At 42.6% G+C, this 19966-nt stretch overlaps 2 protein-coding genes across 2 annotated transcripts in view; both read right to left on the bottom strand.

The window, feature by feature from the left end:
* LOC113108225 (interleukin-1 receptor type 1-like) overlaps positions 1-19966 on the bottom strand; it is a 107883-nt gene that overhangs the window by 45805 nt on the left and 42112 nt on the right. The gene's annotated exons all lie outside the window — the stretch shown is intronic.
* LOC113109285 (interleukin-1 receptor type 2-like) overlaps positions 8439-19966 on the bottom strand; it is a 30620-nt gene continuing 19092 nt past the window's right edge. Inside the window, exons 3-8 of the mRNA XM_026272909.1 lie at positions 19311-19473; positions 18210-18369; positions 17557-17613; positions 15772-15886; positions 9018-9157; positions 8439-8930 (exon numbers count right to left, since the gene is read on the bottom strand). Of these exons, the coding sequence (XP_026128694.1) occupies positions 8884-8930; positions 9018-9157; positions 15772-15886; positions 17557-17613; positions 18210-18369; positions 19311-19473 (682 nt within the window). The 3' untranslated portion in view covers positions 8439-8883. The remainder of the gene's footprint in view (positions 8931-9017; positions 9158-15771; positions 15887-17556; positions 17614-18209; positions 18370-19310; positions 19474-19966) is intronic.

The raw sequence follows: 19966 nt of genomic DNA, 5'->3' as shown, positions 1-19966 counted from the left end.
TATTGAAGGGCTCAGAATAATATATATATATAAAACTTGTTAAAAATGATTCTAAATTTGAATAAAAATGATAAATGATAATAAAATAACACTAGATTACAGTTTTTTATAAACTAATTATAATGCATATTTATCAAACATAGATGCCATGTTTCTGCATTCAAAATCAAGGCATAGTTGTTAGTTTTATTTACACTGTAGTACTATTACAGAAACCTGATCAGTTTAATCTTTGCATGACTGACGAATTTGCATCACATTATGTTCATTAGTTTATATTAAAGCTGTGTAATACAAATGGATAGACATTATCAAATGCTGCATAAACAATATCAAATCTTTACAATGAAGAATTTTCAGTTGTTTAATTCAAACATGCCTTGTTTTTTTGAACAGGGTTTTACTTTGTGTCATTAGAGCTGTGTTAGTGCGATCATGTGACAGGATGTTTACCTTCCCCAGGAAGTCCATCACGTCCATTATTTTATATGATCAGATGATTGCAATGATTTTAGTTTTTGTTTTTTTAAGGTAAAGGCTATGTTTCCCAGCTTTAATAAATATGTGTAACTGGTTTGTTCACAAAATCATCACATTGTTGGATTACAGTGAATAACAGATATATAAGAATTACACATATTAATTAAAGCATCTCGGTTACATATGTAACCATGGTTCCCTGAATAGGGAACGAGATGCTGCGGTGACGTCACCACGTATGGGAACACCTTCGGTGTGATGAAAGCCCTATACCATCCCGCCAATCCTATTGGCCATTTCGCTCAGATTTCATGACTGAAGAAGAAGAATGCTATCAAGGTATGGCACGGCCAGGACCGCAGCATCTCGTTCCCTATTCAGGGAACCATGGTTACATACATAACCGAGATGTTCCCTTTCATTGGTCACTTCGATGCTGCGGTGACATCACCACATATGGGAACTCTATTCCATAACGCCTGACGTACCTGATAGCTGGGATCCGAGGAAGCATCTGCTCAAGCGGAGAGAACCCGGGAGCCAGGAGCCATCCTCACATCCAGACTGTAGGACTTGATAAAAGTGCTCGGTGAGGACCATCCTGCTGCAGCACAGATATCATCCATAGAAGATCCACTGAGAAAAGCTTGAGAAGAAGCCACAGCTCTAGTGGAATGAGCTTTAACTCCTAAGGGCGAAGCAAGTCTGGGCGCCTCATAGGCTAAAGATATTGCCTCCACCAGCCAATGGGACATGTGCTGTTTTGTAACCGCATGGCCTTTACTCTTATGCCCAAAACAGACAAACAGCTGGTCAGACTCACGCCATGGGGCTGTACGATCCACATAAGCCTTTAAAGCTCTCACAGGACAAAGACTTAGATCTCCTGACCCCGCCTCAGCAGGGGGTAAAGCTTCCAGGACCACTTGCTGAAAGCGAAAGGGATTAGATGCAACCTTAGGAACATAATTAGGCCTCGGTCGCAACAGCACCTTGACAGAGCCCGGTGCAAATTCCATGCACGAGGGTGAGACAGAGAGAGCCTGTAAATCCCCACCTCTCTTGAGGGAGGATAAAGCCATAAGAAGAAGTGTCTTCAGTGTCAGGATTTTATTCGGTACAGTTTCTAAGGGCTCAAACGGATGCCCTGATAAACCCTGCAACACAATGGATAAATCCCATGAAGGAACTTGCACGGGGCGGAAAGGCCTCAGCCGTCGCGCACCCTGTATGAAACGAGAAACCAGTGGATGACGGCCCACTGAGGCACCGTCTATATATTCGTGGTAAACTGAAATAGCTGCCACGTAAACCTTTAGAGTGGCTGGTGTCACTCCATCAGAAAAACGGTCCTGAAGGAACTCCAGTACTGAAGCCACTGGGCAGTAAAAACTGGATCCACATTACGATTTTCACACCAGGCTGTAAACAGTCTCCACTTGAAAGTATATAAGCGTCTCGTAGAAGCTGCTCTAGAATTCAGTAAAGTCTCAGTAGTTTCAACTGAAAGACCGGGACATACTAACGCACTCCGCTCAGAGGCCACGCCCACAGTTTCCATAGATCTGGCCACGGGTGCCAAATCAGTCCCTGTGCTTGTGATAATAAATCCTGTGTGAGGGGAATCTCCATGGAGAGCCCGCTAGAAGACTGATCAGGTCCGCAAACCACGGTGCGTGTGCCATCGCGGAGCCACCAGCAGCAGCTGTAACACTCTGCCCAGCCGTATTCTGGATAATACCACTGGGATCAGACGAATCGGGGAAAAAGCATATAAACAGGTCCTGAGCCAGCTGTGAGCTAACGCATCCACACCCAGGGACGATGGGGGGCATAGGGAGAACCATAGCGGGCAATGCGTAGTCATGTTCGACGCAAACAAATCCACTTTCGCTTCGCCGAAAATCCGCCATAAGAGATTCACCGTCTGGGGGTGTAATCTCCATTCCCCTTGTTCCAGAGCCTGTCTTGATAGCAAATCCGCTCCGAAGTTCAAACGTACGGGGACATGAACAGCTCGGATCGACAGAAATTTGTCCTGAGACCAAAGAAGAACATGTCTCGCCAGCCTGCACAGGGGGCGAGAGCGTAATCCTCCCTGATGATTCAGGTATGACACAACCGCTGTGTTGTCTGATCTGAGCAGCACATGATGGCCGATCAGCAGATTTGAGAAATACTGGAGATCCAGAAAAACTGCCAGTAATTCCAACCTGTTTATGTGCCAACTGCGTTGAGCCGCTGTCCACACTCCGTGGGCTGGGCGCCCTTGACCACCACTGAAAAGGGCGCATGTGAAGTAATCCCAGATGAATTACGGGGAATGCCGCTGCCATTAGACCTAAAAGTCTGAGGCACAATCTCGATGTCACCGTGCGACCCGCTTTGAGAATCCAAATCTATTCCCAGAAAGGTTATCCGTTGAGAGGGGATTAAAACACTTTTCTGGAAATTTGTGCGTAAGCCCAGGCTGTTTAAATGATTCAGCACAAGATCCCGATGATAGCGTGCTTGAGTCTGCGATTGCGCAAGCACCAGCCAATCGTCCAAGTAATTCAAAACATGAATGCCCTGGAGCCGCAACGGGGCCAGAGCTGTGTCCATGCATTTTGCGAAAGTACGGGGTGCTAAAGCCAAGCCAAAGGGAAGAACTCGGTACTGATACGCTTTGCCCTCTAAAGCGAATCTGAGGAACTTCTTGTGTCTCTTGATGATCTGAATATGAAAATACGCATCCTTCAGATCGTTCGTAATAAACCAGTCGTTTGGTTGGATCTGAGACAGAATAGACTTTACCGTCAACATCTTGAATTTGCTCGGCCTGAGTGCAAGATTCAGACGGCATTAATCCGGAATGGGCCGTAATCCACTGTCTTTTTTTGGTACCATAAAATAACGTCTGTAAAACCCTGCCTAAATCTGAGAGGGGCGTACTTCTTCTATAGCCCCTTTGCTCAGCAGAGTTGACATCTCCTGTCGCAGCACTGCTATTTCCGTCGGCTTCACCGCCGTGGAAAGAATTCCGCGGAAAGGAGGCGGGCCTTTTTGAAACTGAGTGGTGTATCCGTGACAAATTGTGCATAACACCCATTGAGAAATACTAGCGTTCTCAAAACTTCCGCTTCCTGCAACGCTGTCATACACGTTAAAACGTCCGGGCATGAAAAGCCTGTGGCATTCGTGCACAGGGGAAGTGTATGCATAAGAGTCATTGCGTCCCTTTGTGTATAATCCTGAAACGTGTCCATGGCAGGAATTAGGCCAACAGATTGAACATCAGGCTCTGCCGCTAGCAAAAAAGCAGCGGCTATGCAAGCCGTCATAAATGGTTCATCTGTGTAGGACCCCAGGATTGCGCAGAGTGTCTGAGGGAGCGTTTGGCATTACAGCTCGATCCAATGCTGCTCGATGCGCTGTTTGCGGCGAGACAGTCAATGTTCGAGCATGGGGACTGCAATGAGAGTGTCGGATGGGCGAAAGCGGTCCAACAGCGCTCTCTAGTGGAGGGCACAGTCCCTGGCAAGCAGCGAGAATATCAGGAGCTGCTATTCTGTGCCCGAGAACGAGAGGCATTTGCCGTCGTGCTCAGGTTTAATCTTTTGTGCTGATGCTGGTGAGCCGGTGGAAAAACCTTAGGACCCCAATCCTTGCGAGGGGGTGCCATAGGTGAAGGCTACTCTCGAGAGGCTGCTCGCTGGAGGTGAGAGGAGGTTGAGCGAGAACGCGCGGGCACTTGCCGGCGTTCAACCTCCCTGGGTCTGCGGAGAATCAGCTGGTGGAAAGCAGCAGATTGGTTTTTCGCTGCCCTGAACTTTTCCACTACTGAAGTAACAGCCTCTCGGAACAAACCATCCTTGGAAACAGGGGCATCCATGAGGAAAGAATTGGCCTTTTCCTTGATATCGGTGAGATTAAGCCAGAGGTGGCGCTCAACCGAAATCAAACCGGCCATGGAACGGCCCACTGCTCGAGCAGTATGCTTGGTAACACGTAGCGCCAAATCCGTTGCTCTTCGCAGTTCTTTTACTGTCTCTGGCGTGATACCCTCCCCTTCGCCAAGTTCCTTCAATAGCTCCGCTTGGTAGGCCTGAAAGACTGCCATAGAGTGGAGCGAAGCAGCCGCCTGTCCAGCAGCCATGTAGGATTTCCCCACCAGGCTAGACGTGACTCGACACGCCTTAGAAGGAAGAAGGGGGCGGGACTTCCATGCCGTGGCCGAATTAGGAGTAACGTGCCTCCTCGTGTCCCACAGCGGAGTGGGGCCTTCCAGGGGAACAGACCAGGGACACGGGAGGGCGCAGGGGCTACTGGTCCCTCCGCCCCTTTCTCCTCTCTCCACCAATCTTTTGGCCATCCTTCTGCCGCTGGGGCGGCGGGAAGGCCTGGGCCGGCCTGCTGGAGATGCGGGGACCCGGGACATTTTCTGGACCGGTGTCCAATGATGGACGTGGGAGCATTGATCCGGGTTCCCGACTCCCCAGCGGCTGCCCCCGATCAAGCTGGACTGTACCAAATACCTGTGAGTATTGAGGGGGGTACATATCAGGCTTTGGTGGATTCGGGCTGTAACCAAACCTCCATTCATCAAAGCCTGATGCAACAGAGGGCATTGGATACAAGCCGCAAGGTTAAAGTGAGGTGTGTGCACGGGGATGTGGTGGACTACCCTCTAGTGCCGATTAGTATTCAGTTTCGGGGGAAAACGCATAGAATGAAGGTGGCGGTTAATTCCCACCTTAGGCATCCGCTGATTTTGGGGACAGATTGGCCAGCTTTTACACAATTATTGGGGGTTTTGTGTGCGGATGCTTCTTGGGGGACAGGGCAGGGAAACGGAGAAGCGGTGGCGCAGGCTGGCGATGCAGTTGCGGGACCTTCACAGGCTGACTCAGAGGAAACGAGAGCGAGGGCGGACTTCATGTCCCCTGAGCTAGATGACTTTCCACTGGAGCAGTCTCGTGATGAGACGCTTAAAAACGCGTATGACCGGGTCCGCACCATCGACGGACTGCTTCTCCAGCCTGATCAGCCGCTCTCTTTTCCTTATTTTTCCATAATAAAAGATCGGTTGTATCGGGTGACCCAAGATACCCAGTCAAAAAGGAATATAACACAATTATTAGTCCCAAAAAGCCGTCGGGAAATGCTTTTCCAGGCGGCTCACTGTAGTCCCATGGCCGGCCACTTGGGGGAAGCAAAGACACGTGAGCGGCTCATGGCCCGTTTTTTTTGGCCGGGCATTCACGAGCACATCCGCCGGTGGTGTGCGGGGTGTCAATTGGGCGGGTGGAGGTACGGTATCTGGGCTTCCACTTGGGTCATGGGCAGGTGCGTCCCCAAATTGACAAGACCGCAGCAATTGCAGCTTGCCCAAGCCCCAAGACCAAAAAGGAGGTGAGACAGTTCCTGGGGCTGGCGGGATATTATAGAAGGTTTATTCCTAATTATTCGGACCTCACCAGCCCGCTGACTGATCTCACCAAAAAGGAAGCACCCGATCCGGTCCAGTGGACGGAGCCGTGCCAACAGGCCCTAACCAAGGTAAAAGCTGCCCTGTGCGGCGGGCCGCTCTTGCACTCTCCTAACTTTAATCTCCCGTTTTTGTTGCAGACGGACGCGTCGGACAGGGGGTTGGGTGCGGTCCTGTCTCAGGTGGTCGCAGGAGAGGAGCGGCCGGTGCTGTATCTAAGTCGAAAGCTCTCAAAGAGAGAGACTAGATACAGCACCATTGAAAAAGAATGTTTAGCCATTCGATGGGCTGTCCTCACTCTGCGCTATTACCTTCTGGGACGGGAATTCACTCTCTGTTCGGACCACATGCCCCTCCAGTGGCTCCACCGCATGAAGGATACCAACGCGCGGATCACCCGTTGGTATCTCGCTTTACAGCCTTTTAAATTCAAGGTGATCCACAGGCCGGGGGCCCAGATGGCGGTGGCCGAGTTCCTCTCCAGGAGTGGGGGGGGGGGGGCTGCTGCAGGCCGGAGTGCTTCCCGGCCTGAGTCGGGCGGTGGGGGTATGTGGCGAGGTGGGCGTGGGAGGCCGAAAATACTGCAGCGGGAGAAAGAATGTGGGGACGAGCGGTAATAAGGAGGTCAAATGATTAATGATTAACACCTGTTTGTAATTCCAGTGATTGGTGAGAGAGAATTTATAAGCGCCGAGCAGACCGGCGAGGAGAGGCTGGATCTATGAGAGAGCAGAGCTGAGCAGTGTGTGTGTGCGCGGAAAATATATGTTTAAAGGCAGAGAGCCGAGCCGCAGTTTACTTTTGTTTATCCTGTTTTATTTTGATTTAATAAAGAGCATTTTTCGCCACCCCTGTCTTCCTTGTCCATTATCTAACGAACTGTTTTACAGACATGTTTATCACAAACCCACCTCTGTTCTTGGTCTGTGCCATCTTTGCAAGCCACTTGTGCAGGCCAGTGGGGGTGGAACAGCCTGCAGACCCAGCTGTGAATAATGTGCGGTCTGGTACAGGATGGCAACTATGTGATTGCAGAATCCTTTACCAGCCGCACAACTGCAGGAGAAAGCTTTCAGGTTGGCACTCTCTACATCCAGTGATATCTAGACACAATACATTAAATAGGTTACAATTAAGTCATACTTATGTTGCTACATCAATGTTCATAATAACATGAAACTATAATTTTCAGTAGGGTGACCAGATTTGAGTTGGTAAAAAAAAGGAAAAAAAAGTTTGTGAGATATTTCATTGAGAGTAATGGGTGTGCAGAGCTGCGTACATAATGCAAATATGATTACATTTCATGTATGTTCAATGTTATTTTATTATATAGGTATCAAAAAAGAGGACATGTCCGGGAAAAAGAGGACGTCTGGTCACCCTACTTTCAGTAAAATAATAGAAAGTGAAGAAAATGCCGCAACCGCAGCAAGAAGAGTGAACACGCAAGAACGGGCAACTTTTGCCAACCGGCATTCTGTCTGTCTATAGTCAAACCTCCAGTTTGTGAGGCTCCTCGCTCTTTCTCATTGACCTGAAGCATTTACCTCTCACTACTACCTGTCCCTGGAGTATATTTGATACTATAACCGCATACAACAAGAAAACATTACGTGTTATCTCACATAGAAATACACAACTTTACAAGACAATTTCAGTAACATTTCACATTCAATGTTACCTAGTAACGTTACAGCTTCACCAAATTACTGGTTGTTATGTTAATCTCGTGCCTTCTCACTTAAACATACAACATATTCACTGCGATGTGTTATACCTTATATTACAAATTCGCAACACCTAAGATATACAGTTAACGTTAACAGAGTTATAACCGGTGCTATGGCTAAAGCTAGCTAAAGCTTACCTTGGTAATTGTGGATAAACTCTTCGTGGAAGAACTTGTATCCTTTGTCCAATTTGTTCCCTTTAGTGGACGAATGCACCTCCACACTCTTTACCACATCGGCGCTGGTGAACTTCGGAAGAAAACTCAGGCTCGTCGAAAACACTCTAGCTGACATTTCGATTTCTCCGCCAACAAAGCTCACACCGGAACTGGGTTTACACTTCGTTGACGTGTTTCCGGTTTTTGCGTAAATGGTCTATTCCCTGTTCCTCTGCTCAGTGCCCTTCGAACTGAACATGTTCACTCCCTTCGGATTGGAATCTCACTTAAGATGGCGGAATACCCTGTGAAGTCCACTTCGCAGTACACTTACGGTCGAACGGTACGCACCTTCTGTCTCTCTCACGCCCTCTCTCTCTGTCTCGCGCTCTCTCTCTCTGCCCTGTTAAACTTGCATGTGTTTTTCAGTCCTGTCAATGATAAACTTTCACTCTATGATGGTTAAGCTGTGCAATTAATCCGCGAATCACATTCGGATTAACTAAAAAAGCACACACACACACACACACACACACACACGTATATACATTATATATATATATATATATATATATATATACACGTGTGTGTGTGTGCTTTTTTAGTTAATCCATTGATGTGCATTAGACTATTAATTGAGTAGTCACCTCTATTATTTTAGGCTATTTTTTAGTCATCAGAAAATAATTATGAGAGGTTAAGCTATTGCACATTTCTAACATGTAAATTATTGATGCCAATACTTCCCTTTCCCTAAACTGTTTAGCTGTAGTAAAATATCCATAGGCTTAATCGTGAAACATACTGTGGTCCCACTTTTATTATTATTATTAATGTTGTTATTATGAACAGTTCTCGGAATTAAAGATGTGTTAAAATAATTTAAAGAGAGTCTTTGTCAGAGGCCTTTTTATTCTTAATTTTGACATTAATTTTCATTTTTACACTAGACACATATCGGTTCAAATATCGGTAATCGGTCTCCTTGATCTGTAATAATCGGTATCGGCATCGGCCCTGAAAAACGCATATCGGTCGATCCCTACACCAGACCAACACCGATGCAGTAATAACCTTCATTCTGACTCACTGGAGAGAGAAAGACCAGAAAGCAGGTTAGAAAAGAGGAGACTTTTACTAATAATGTACAAGAGAAAAAGATGAACTAGAGCTCACCAGGAATAAGCAAGACATTTCCAGAATCTGAACCTCTTGGGTGCTTAACGACACAGGTGAAATTAGTGTATAAATGCTCTTCTGTGACTTCTGGGATGTATAGAGTATACAGCATATAGTCCCACTCCCCCTTTTTCACACTGATGAAAAGAGACATGCAGAAGCAAAGTGACTGGACATCATCAAAAACATCTCGATCTATATATATTCATATACATACATACATACATACATACATAATATATTATGCATATATTAATGCCGTAAATGATTAAACATGATTAATCGCATCCAAAATACATTTTTATTTATATATGTGTGCATATACCATGTATATTAATAATGAATATATAAATACAGACAGGCATGTATATATTTAAAAATATTTACATCTATTTACATGCAATATATACTGTGACGCGTGTCCCGAGCTCTCATCAGCGTCGCCTTGGAAACAGCAAACCAAAAACAAAAACGTGACCAAACAAAAAAGACGGTGATGGACGACCGTTCATATGCTGGTGAATTAGCTTTGTTTAAGATAAAATGGACAAACTACGACCTGCACCATCTCATTTAAATTCGGATGTGTGGCAACATTTTGGATTTTCTGAAGACACCGAAGGTGTCGTTGATAAAAGCCATACTGTGTGCAAAGTCTGTAGCGCCAAATTCTAATATTTCGGCAACACGACTAACATGAAGAAACATATTATGCGGTTCCACTCAGAGCTGGAGAAACAGCATTCTCTTCCAATCACGAACACTCCCGGTTACATTCAAAGGACCCTGGATCAAGTAGCAAAGCTTCCACCGAATTCTGAAAAGGCAAAACGAATTACCCGATCAGTGGCGGGTTTCATTGCCAAAGATCTGCGCCCGTACTCCGTTGTGGAAAACCAAGGATTTCGCACGATGTTACAGGTACTTGAGCCACGATACACTTTGCCCTCGCGTCGTTATTTTAGTGAGACGGCTGTCCCTGCACTCCACAGTGAGTGTAAAGATCACATCTTAGAATCCCTAATTCTCCCTGTCATACAAATTGAGAACTGTTTATTCTTAATGATTGTTCATTGCAATTGCATGGCTTACCATTCATTCAGAGTTTGTTAATCCTGAAAATAACTTTGTTAATAAATTAAAAGTATTGAAAAAGAAATATTCATAATCATTTTTAATTTTGCAATACTGTCAAACAGATATTCTAACTATATACAAAAAGCATAGTAACTCCAATTTTGGTTAAAATAAAAAGTTTAGAGTATTTTTTTGCACAGCAGGATAATTAATTAAGAATCGTTTTGGGAATCGGATCGTTCCTCCCAGAATCGGAATCGAATCGGATCGAATCGTTAAGTGCCTTAAGATTCCCACCTTTAGACTTCACGGACCCACACAGCACTGCGCACCGAAGGAGAAGAGAAGGCAGAGCACCGAGCACCGGAAACCCCTCACGTTGGCTATTTCCCCCTTCTCTATCACAATAAAATCCACCCTTCGGGGAACTTACCTTGATCCTCGTGTCGTGTGCTTCTTCACCCCGTCACACAATACATATTCAAATAATGTATAAATATATTTAATATACCATTCATATTTTTACTTTTTTATAATTTAAATATAATTTAAAGAAGAAACCATTATGATGTGCAGTTTCTTCTTTAGTTTCTTCTTTTGCAGTTGACATTTGAGGCTTAATATCTGTAACGTTTGATCAGGCTCCAGTCCACCAGAGGGAGCCTTCACCTGAATATTGAACTCTGCCATTTCCTGTTCCTGCCACATCATTTCCTGTCTTGTCATTTCCTGTCACCCTGTATATAAGTCATTTGTTTGCACTGCCATTTTGCGAAGTATTGCCAGTTCACTGCCTTACTAAGCGTTCTTTCATTGTTCCATTGTTGATACTTGTTATGATCTTTGCTTTTGCTCTTTTGACTCACGTTTTTGGATTACTGTTTTGGATTTGTCTGCCAGTGGATTGTTTTGCCTGTGTTTTGACCCAAGCCTGTGACCTGACCACGAGTTGTGAATATTGTTTGGATTTTATGCTCAGATCCTATAATAAAGACCCGCATATGGAATCCACTCAGCCTAAATCCTCCTTACAGAATACTTCGCCCGGTGCGGATCCAGCGGAAGTCTCTCAACTCCTTTCTACCATCGAGTATCAAAAGGATCTGCTGAATGGTTTTCAACACCAGTTGTTGACGCTACAAGCCACCAATGAGCATTTGACACAGTACATTTGGTCTCTCCCTGCCCCACGACCTGACCCGGTAAGATTCGCGTTACCTGATAAGTTTGATGGCTCTCCTGACAACTGTACTGGTTTCCTACGACAGTGTTCTATCTATTTCTCTAACCAACCTGAAACTTATCACCAAGACCATACAAAGTGTTCATTTATCATGACCTTGCTTACCGGGAAAGCATTAGAGTGGGCTACTGCTGTTTGGGATCATGATAAACATATCCAGCAGTCTTATAGTTATTTTACTCAATTGATTCGTGATGTCTTCCAATATCCTGCTGGGGGCATGGATGCAGCAACTCAACTAACTCAGTTACGCCAAGACAACAGGCCAGCTTCTGACTATGCTATCCAGTTTCACACTCTCGCAGCACAAAGTGGGTTTAATGATGTTGCTTTGAAGCACATCTTTCGTTCAAGTCTGTCTGCTAAATTACAAGCGAAATTACTATGTAAAGATGACTCCCTCGACTTTTCCAGTTTGTTACCCTTGCTATCAAGATTGACAATCTTTTACAAACTCAACCAAGTCCCAAGTCTAACTTCGCTTATGTGCCTACTATTACTGCGCAAACACCATGTGAGTCTGTTCCTTCTGAAGCCATGCAAATTGGACGAACTCACTTACCACCTGATGAACGGAGAAGAAGATTACTCAATCAACTCTGTTTCTACTGTGGTGAATCAGGACATCGCTGTTCCAACTGTCCTGTTAAACCTGCTGCAATCCCCTATTCCAGTTATCGAGTCACATGTTCAATACTTTACAAATCAGTTTATGCTTGTCACTTCCCATCATTTTGTCAATTGGTAATGAAAACCATCATTTTTCAGGGTTAATAGATTCTGGAGCTGCTTCAAATGTGATCCATCAAGATTTAGTTAAGCAGTTGAACATTCCTACAATCAAATGTGAGCCACCTATTGCTGTTACTGCTGTTGATGATGGTCCTGTCGGTAAAGGTCATATCACTCATCAAACACTTCCCATAAAACTTAGAGTTGGCCTGTTTCACATGGAAGAAATCACTCTATATGTTATATCATCACCACGAAACCCAGTTATCCTAGGATATCCTTGGTTGTCTACGCACGAACCACAGTTTTCCTGGAGGGAGAAGGAGTTGGTCAGTTGGTCACCTCATTGTCACTCTCACTGTCTAGAGCTGCCCACCAAGCTTCCAGTCTGCACGACTCATCTAGCCAAGAATCCAACTTCACCACCCACTAATGTCCCTACTGAGTATGCTGACTTAGCCGAAGTGTTTAGCAAAGACAAGGCCACCAAGTTGCCACCTCATCGCCCCTGGGACTGTGCCATTGACCTCCTTCCTAACACCTCTCCACCTAAGAGTCGTGTTTATCCGCTGTCTATTCCTGAAACCAAGGCCATGGAAGAATACATTGAAGAGGCCTTATCTTATGGGTTTATTAGGCTATCCACCTCTCCCGCAGCATTTGGATTCTTTTTTGTTGACAAGAAAGATGGTGGTTTAAGACCTTGTATTGACTATCGAGCACTCAGCGCTATCACTGTTAAGAATCACCATCCTTTGCCTCTTATCCCTTCTTCTCTGGAGCAATTACATGAGGCCAGCTATTTTACAAAATTGGATCTCAGATCTGCCTACAATCTCATCAGAATCCGTGAGGGTGATGAATGGAAGACGGCTTTTCTCACCAGCAGGGGGCACTACGAGTATTTGGTTATGCCATTTGGGTTGGTCAATGCACCTTCAATCTTCCAGTCCTTCGTTAATGAAGTTTTCAAGGATCTCTTGAATCAGTAAGTGATTGTCTACATAGACGATATCTTGATCTACTCTTGCTCCATGGAGGATCATATCTCTCATGTAAGAACTGTGTTGTCACGCCTACTCTAGAATGGTCTTTTTGTCAAGGCGGAAAAGTGTGAGTTTCATGTTACATCAATTAAGTTCCTGGGATACAATATTAGCCATTCAGGAGTTGAGATGGATGACATCAAAGTAAAAGCTGTCATGGACTGGCCCACACCCAGCACTGTAAAGGAGTTACAACGATTTCTAGGATTTGCAAACTTCTACCATAGATTCATCCGTGATTTCAGTACCATAGATGCACCTGTCACCTCACTACTTAAAGGAAAACCCAAGAAGTTAGTATGGACAGATGCAGCTACTTCAGCAATCAATAAGCTCAAGTCCAGTTTCACCACAGTTCCCATTCTTAAGCATCCAGATCCTAAACTTCCCTTCATCGTCGAGGTTGATGCCTCCGACTGTGGAATCGGTGCTGTCCTCTCTCAGCGTCATGGAACACCCGGCAAGTTACACCCTTATGCATTCTTCTCAAGAAAGTTAACTCCAGCCGAAAGAAATTACGATATTGGTAACAAGGAATTATTATCCATCAAGGCCGCTCTTGAAGAATGGAGACACTGGCTAGAAGGCGCCTTTCATCCCTTCCAGGTCATTACAGACCACAAAAACCTAGAGTATATCAAGAATGCCAAGCGTTTGAATCCCCGTCAGGCAAAATGGGCAGTCTTTTTCACTTGATTCAATTTCGCAGTCACATAGCGTCCAGCGAGCAAAAATAGTAAAGCAGATGCATTGTCACGTATCTATGACTCTGCCAATTCACAGATGAGACCAGAAACCATCTTACCACCATCCATCATTATCGCACCCATCCAGTGGGACATTATGGAAGAGATTCAACATGCCCAACACGAAGAGCCATCCCCTCCAGAGTGCCCAGCTGGGAAAATCTATGTTCCAACCAGTCTGCGTAACAGAACCATTCGATGGGTTCACACATCCCCTGCTTCTGGACACCCTGGAATTAATCGCACCACGGCTTTGGTCAGAAATTCTTTTTGATGGCACACATTATCTGCAGATGTCAGTAACTATGTACTTGCTTGTTAGATCTGTGCTCAGTCACGAACACCTCGACAATTGCCTGCAGGACTTCTAGAACCGCTACCAATTCCCCAACGGCCCTGGTCACACCTGTCTATTGACTTTGTCACTGATCTGCCTAACTCTCAAGGATTCACCACCATTATGGTCTCCATTGACCGCTTCTCTAAATCTTGTCGTCTCATTCCATTGAAAGGAATACCCACTGCCATGGAAACTGCCCAAGTTTTGTTCAATCAAGTATTTAGGATTTACGGACTACCAGATGATATTGTGACTGATCGTGGGCCACAGTTCACATCCCGTGTTTGGAGAGCTTTTTGCAAACATTTAAACATCAACGTCAGTCTCACATCTGGCTATCATCCTCAAGCTAATGGTCAAGTAGAGCGTCTTAATCAGGAGATTGGTAGATACTTGAGATCATACTGTAGCCATGAACAGGAGAAATGGAGCATATTCCTCCCATGGGCAGAGTATGCCCAAAATTCCCTCACTCACTCTTCAACTGGGCTTACCCCCTTCCAATGTGTTCTTGGATATCAGCCTCCTCTGTTTCCCTGGTCTGGGGAGCCATCTGAAGTGCCTGCTGATTGGATTAGAAGAAGTGAACAGGTCTGGGACAATGCTCATGTCCGTCTCCAGCGGGCTATTCGATCTCAAAAGATCCAAGCTGATCGACACAGACGTCCACATCCTGAGTATCAGCCAGGTCAAATGGTGTGGCTTTCCACTCGTGACCTACGCCTGAAACTCCCGTGCAAGAAATTAAGTCCAAGGTACGTTGGTCCTTTTAAGATTATACAATTAGAAAAGCACTTATTTTCATATAAAAGCATAGCTATGGCATATGACACAGCGCTATCCACATGGCTATTGCTCCTATAACAGCTAATTTTTATCATATCTTTTGTCTTTGTTATATTTTTGGTTGTTATATTTCTCACAGATTTCTGCTCGTTCTAAATCAGATACAGATAAAGTAGTACAGTAAAGATTTAATTCTTATGATTGCATTAGTGAGAGCAATTGCGTGTGTGAATTAATTTTACCTGGCAGTATCTCTCTACTAGTAGTGAAGCTATGGGATTTAGTTATTAAGAAACAGATGCTTAAACTTTTCAGTTTCTAAGCTATTTATTGAGAAATCACAGAACAGTGTTGACTTCACATTTCTGCGCATGATTCTGTGCGTGTGATGTACACACACTACTGTCTGTAGCCTATGTGAGTGCATTACAGTGCAGCAGCGCATTAGATTAGAAAAGCGATTAACTTACCTGCACAATACACAGATTAAAACATGCATTCTCCTATTCAATTTTGAGCATCCAGTAATATCATCACACGTCTTGTGGAGTGCTTTCAGAGTATCCATTTATTTGTCATTTTAAATGATGGAAACGGAGCGTAAATGTGTAAGTCCTTCAAAGATTTCTTATCCTGTTGCGCCCTCTATAGGACCTCTATAGCGACTAATCGACATCAAGCTTAAAGCGTCATGGTAGACTATTCGATTAATTATTGAAACCGCTAATATGGATAGATGTACAGTATGTATGCATAAGGAGTCTATGGCAAATGTACTTACATACTTATGTTGTAGTCCAGTTCGAGATTTTTTAAGTCAGTATCCCAGCGGATAACAGTTTCTCCACTGTCGTTCTTCCCAATAAGAACTTCGCAGTTCAGAGTGTAACTTTCACCTGTAATAACACACAGAGGTGGACTTACCCATTAGGCAAAGGTAGGCAATTGCTGTGGGCCCACAAATACCAAGAGCCCCCTAAAATATTTTTCATATACGAGATGTGCATTAAGCACTGACACATAAACGGTTGCTTTTTACAGTGTTTATCACCACGACAGCTGTCTGTGTGTCTAAGTTGAACACACTTCTCGTTTACCCTGCTTATAGGAAATGAAAACATCATGTATCCTAATCTGTATTAAAATATTGTATGACAGTGTGTATCATATGTTTATTGTTTTAAATGCCACTTACTTATCAAGGACCCAATTAGAGTATGCATACGCAGTTTCTTGTTTGGTTGATATAATTTTTAGGTGTGTAAATGTAAAATTTGGCGTTAAAATAACTAAAATAAGTTGAGAATTAGGCAGCCTTTGGCACACAGGCGTACGCTGGTAACTCTTCAGTGGACTTTCCTCCTCAACATAGGCTATATTTTTCTCATTCTCACTAATTCACAACATTTTTACATGAATGAATGAATAAAGGGAACCAGCTGTCTTCAGAAAAGTTGTTGACATTTTTATTTTATCGGATGAAAAAGCATTTATGAACGGCGTTGCTTTGAAACACTATTTCTGACTTTCCATGTCAACAATGTGAAAATCCACCAACATAACCCCATGCTTTAAATTAATTTCATAATTTATACGTCCAACTTATCTCTACTGTGTCTCAATTGTGATGTTTAACATTTTATAATCTCTTTTGATTTTGTGAAAACTGCTTTTTGAGGAAAACTGGTCGATTGCTTTTTTTGTGGTTGACAGCATGAAAGAAAGCCATTATAACATGTACATGACAAAAAAAAAGTCTTGTGCACCATTGTGCAGCAGCAAGCATCACAACAAAAAAGGAGCCTCAAGGCTGATCTAGGTAACTGTGAGCAACTGAGAGCCCGATTCCTGTATTTTGCCTGGAGCCCCCAAATAATTAAATCCACCGCTGATGACATGAACGTTACTGTGCTCTTCACACACATACTGCACATGCTCATTTACATCAGGCTTGATCAGAACTGAAATTCAATTCAATTCAGTGATACATTTTATAATCCCATAATCCATAATAATGCTTCCTTCAGTGAAAAAGTCCAAATCCTGGTTTCTCTCTCATCACAATCCAGACACACACACATTTATATATAACTATTTCGGCTTGTAAATGATGCCAGAATTGTGCAGATTTCACTCCTGTTTCAGACCAGAAGACTTTTTCACTGAAGGAAGCATTAATATAGATTATGGATTCGTATCTTGGACTGAAGCAACAGTTTAAAGTTAAAAACATTTTTACAAACACAGTTTTTGTCTTTTCAAGAGATTAACTGATGGACTGGAGTGCTGTGGATTATTGTGATGTTTTTATCAGACTCTCATTCTGACGGCACCCATTCACTGCAGAGCATCCATTGATGCGACACTGATGCAGTGCTACATTTCTCCAAATTTGATGAAGAAACAACCTCATCCTGATCTTGGATGGCCTGAGGGGGAGCAAACTGTTTCCATCTTTGGGTGAACTATTCTTTTAAAACACATATAAATGAATTAAGAACTGAATGCACACAAACATCATTAGAAGGGTTTAAATGACACAAGTTACAATATCATCATCACTCACCAAGTGTTACTTTTTTTGTTTCTTCTTTTGGGTAGATGATTTCAGGCTTTGTCACCACTGTTAACGAAACACATTTATTGCATCATACAGAAACTCTCTCAGTCTGAACATTTTCACTTCAGCTCTATACTTCCATCTCTTGGTCCGAAGTAAATATTAATAAAGCATTTATTATTATTTTGTCATCAAATGTAGTTGACTAGATGTTTTTCTCATTGGATTCTAAGCAGGGTATTTTGGTTTAACTGAGATACTTTTATAGTTTTTATTAGCATTGAAGTAGTTTATATATTTATATTTTAATTTTAAATTCAGTTAAAGTTTTAATAAAATTGTGGTCTGATTTTGTCTTTTTTATGTCTATACAGTTTATATATATTAAGTTTTACTTATTTTAAAACATCAAGTTAAACTGAATGTAAAGAAGAAAAGCAACTAACTGAAATAAAATGTGTGTGTGTGTGTGTGTGTGAACCATTATGGCTAAATAAGACAGAAAGATACCTTTTATCTTGAACCTTTCGTTACTGAACATACTTTATGTTCCCTCAAGAGTGTATTATAATAGTAGACTAAGCTAATAGGCATGCAACTCACTATAGGATTTGAAATAGAGCCTCTAGAATCATTTTAGATTTCAAATAGTAATTTACCATAATCCTTAGAGCGGCTGTAGATTTCTGTAGTCTGGGCAGCAGAGTAATGCTGCCCTCCAAAAGTAAAGCTCACAAAGCATGAATAGAGTCCAAACATGTGTTTGGATCTGTTTATCGGTAAAACCTTGCTGTTTGTCACATTGAGTGGGTGGCAGTTCTAAAGAGAGAGAAAAACAAACCATTTAGCAGTCAAAACAATTACAATGTACTCTACATGTACAGACATGCATGGATTTAGCAGTGCTTATGTTTAAATGGGAAAGTGAAAGTGCTCCAAGTTTTTTTTTTTTTTAAATAAGAATATGAAAAACAAGAAAAGAAGAGGTAAGTGCTAGTATTAGTTGGTTAAGTGCTGGCGAAAAAGATGAGTCTTTAGATGTTTTTTGAAAATGAGTCTAAACAGCTGATAAAAACATCACAATAATCCCCAAATAATCCACTCCAGCCCATCAGTTATGTCTTGTGAAGACTAAAGAAATAAATCCATCATTATGTTTTTAACCTTAAACTGTTGCTTCCAGCTAAAGTATAAGTCCATAATCCATAATAACGCTTCCTCCAGTAAAACAAAGTCATATCCTGTTGTCTCTCACATCAAAATCCAGCCACATTTGTTTAGAGCTGTTTAGGCTTGTAAACAGTGCTTGATCTGTGCAGATTTCTCTCCTGATTCAGACCAGATGACTTTTTCATTTGAAGGAAGCATTATTGTGGTTAGAGGACTCATGTTTTAAACAGAAACAATGATTTGAAGTTAAAGACGTCTTAATGATGGATCATGGATTTGTTTCTTAAAAACATTCAACTTTTGGCTTCTCCAGATGTTAACTGATGGACTGGAGTGGTGTGAATTATTGTGATGGTTTTATCAGCTGTTCTGACTCTTATTCTGACGGCACCCATTCACTGCAGAGCATCCATTGATGAGACACTGATACAATGCTAAATTTTTCCAAATCTGATGAAGAAACAAGCTCATCTACATCTTGGATGGCCTGAGGATGAGGGCATTTTCAGCTAATTTTCATTGTTTTGCATAAACATGTTGGTCCTATGCAGTAGTGATTGAGTTCAGATCCGTTTATGATTGTGTCTTACATTTCTCCAGGTCACTTGAGCTTGAGGGTCTATCTCAAAGATGTGAGGAAGCAAACAAGGGATTTCCTTTATTCTCGTTATTTCATCTTTTCTGTTCAACTTGGGGCATGTTTTATTTTCAACGGAGACATAAAATATTGTTGTCCAGGTTTCATTGCCATATCTGCCATATAGAACAACAGGTGGGATGAAAGAATGGCAATGAGGGTATACTGAACATAAAACATACAATGCAAAGGTGCTTTTCATAATATTTAGTTTGAAGCATTTATATATAACGCATTCATGTATGTTGTAATGCATTAAATATTTTTTATAAATAATTGTAACCAAAGATGTAATTCATTAAAATATGTTCTTGTTACATGTTTTAATGCATTATATTTTCTGAAAGTGCAATAATGAACAGATAAGTATTATTATAACTGTGATAATAAATAGCAATGAGATCATGCAATGTATTATAACTTAATTGCAAAATGAATGCATTAAACATACTTTTTTCATGGTACAATACTGAACTGTTTCAGAACTTCCATCCTAGTGAAAACAAAACTGCTTAAACGGCTTATTCTGATTGATTGATGGTTTAACCATCTGAACTTAAAGGTGCTGTATGTAGGATTTTGACTCTACTAAAGCATACAAATACCATA

Source organism: Carassius auratus, chromosome 9, assembly GCF_003368295.1.
Source record: "Carassius auratus strain Wakin chromosome 9, ASM336829v1, whole genome shotgun sequence".
In the NCBI taxonomy this organism is placed as follows: Eukaryota; Metazoa; Chordata; class Actinopteri; order Cypriniformes; family Cyprinidae; genus Carassius; species Carassius auratus.
The sequence above is the reverse complement of the archived record's forward strand: the minus strand, read 5'-3'. Positions and strand labels throughout refer to the sequence as shown.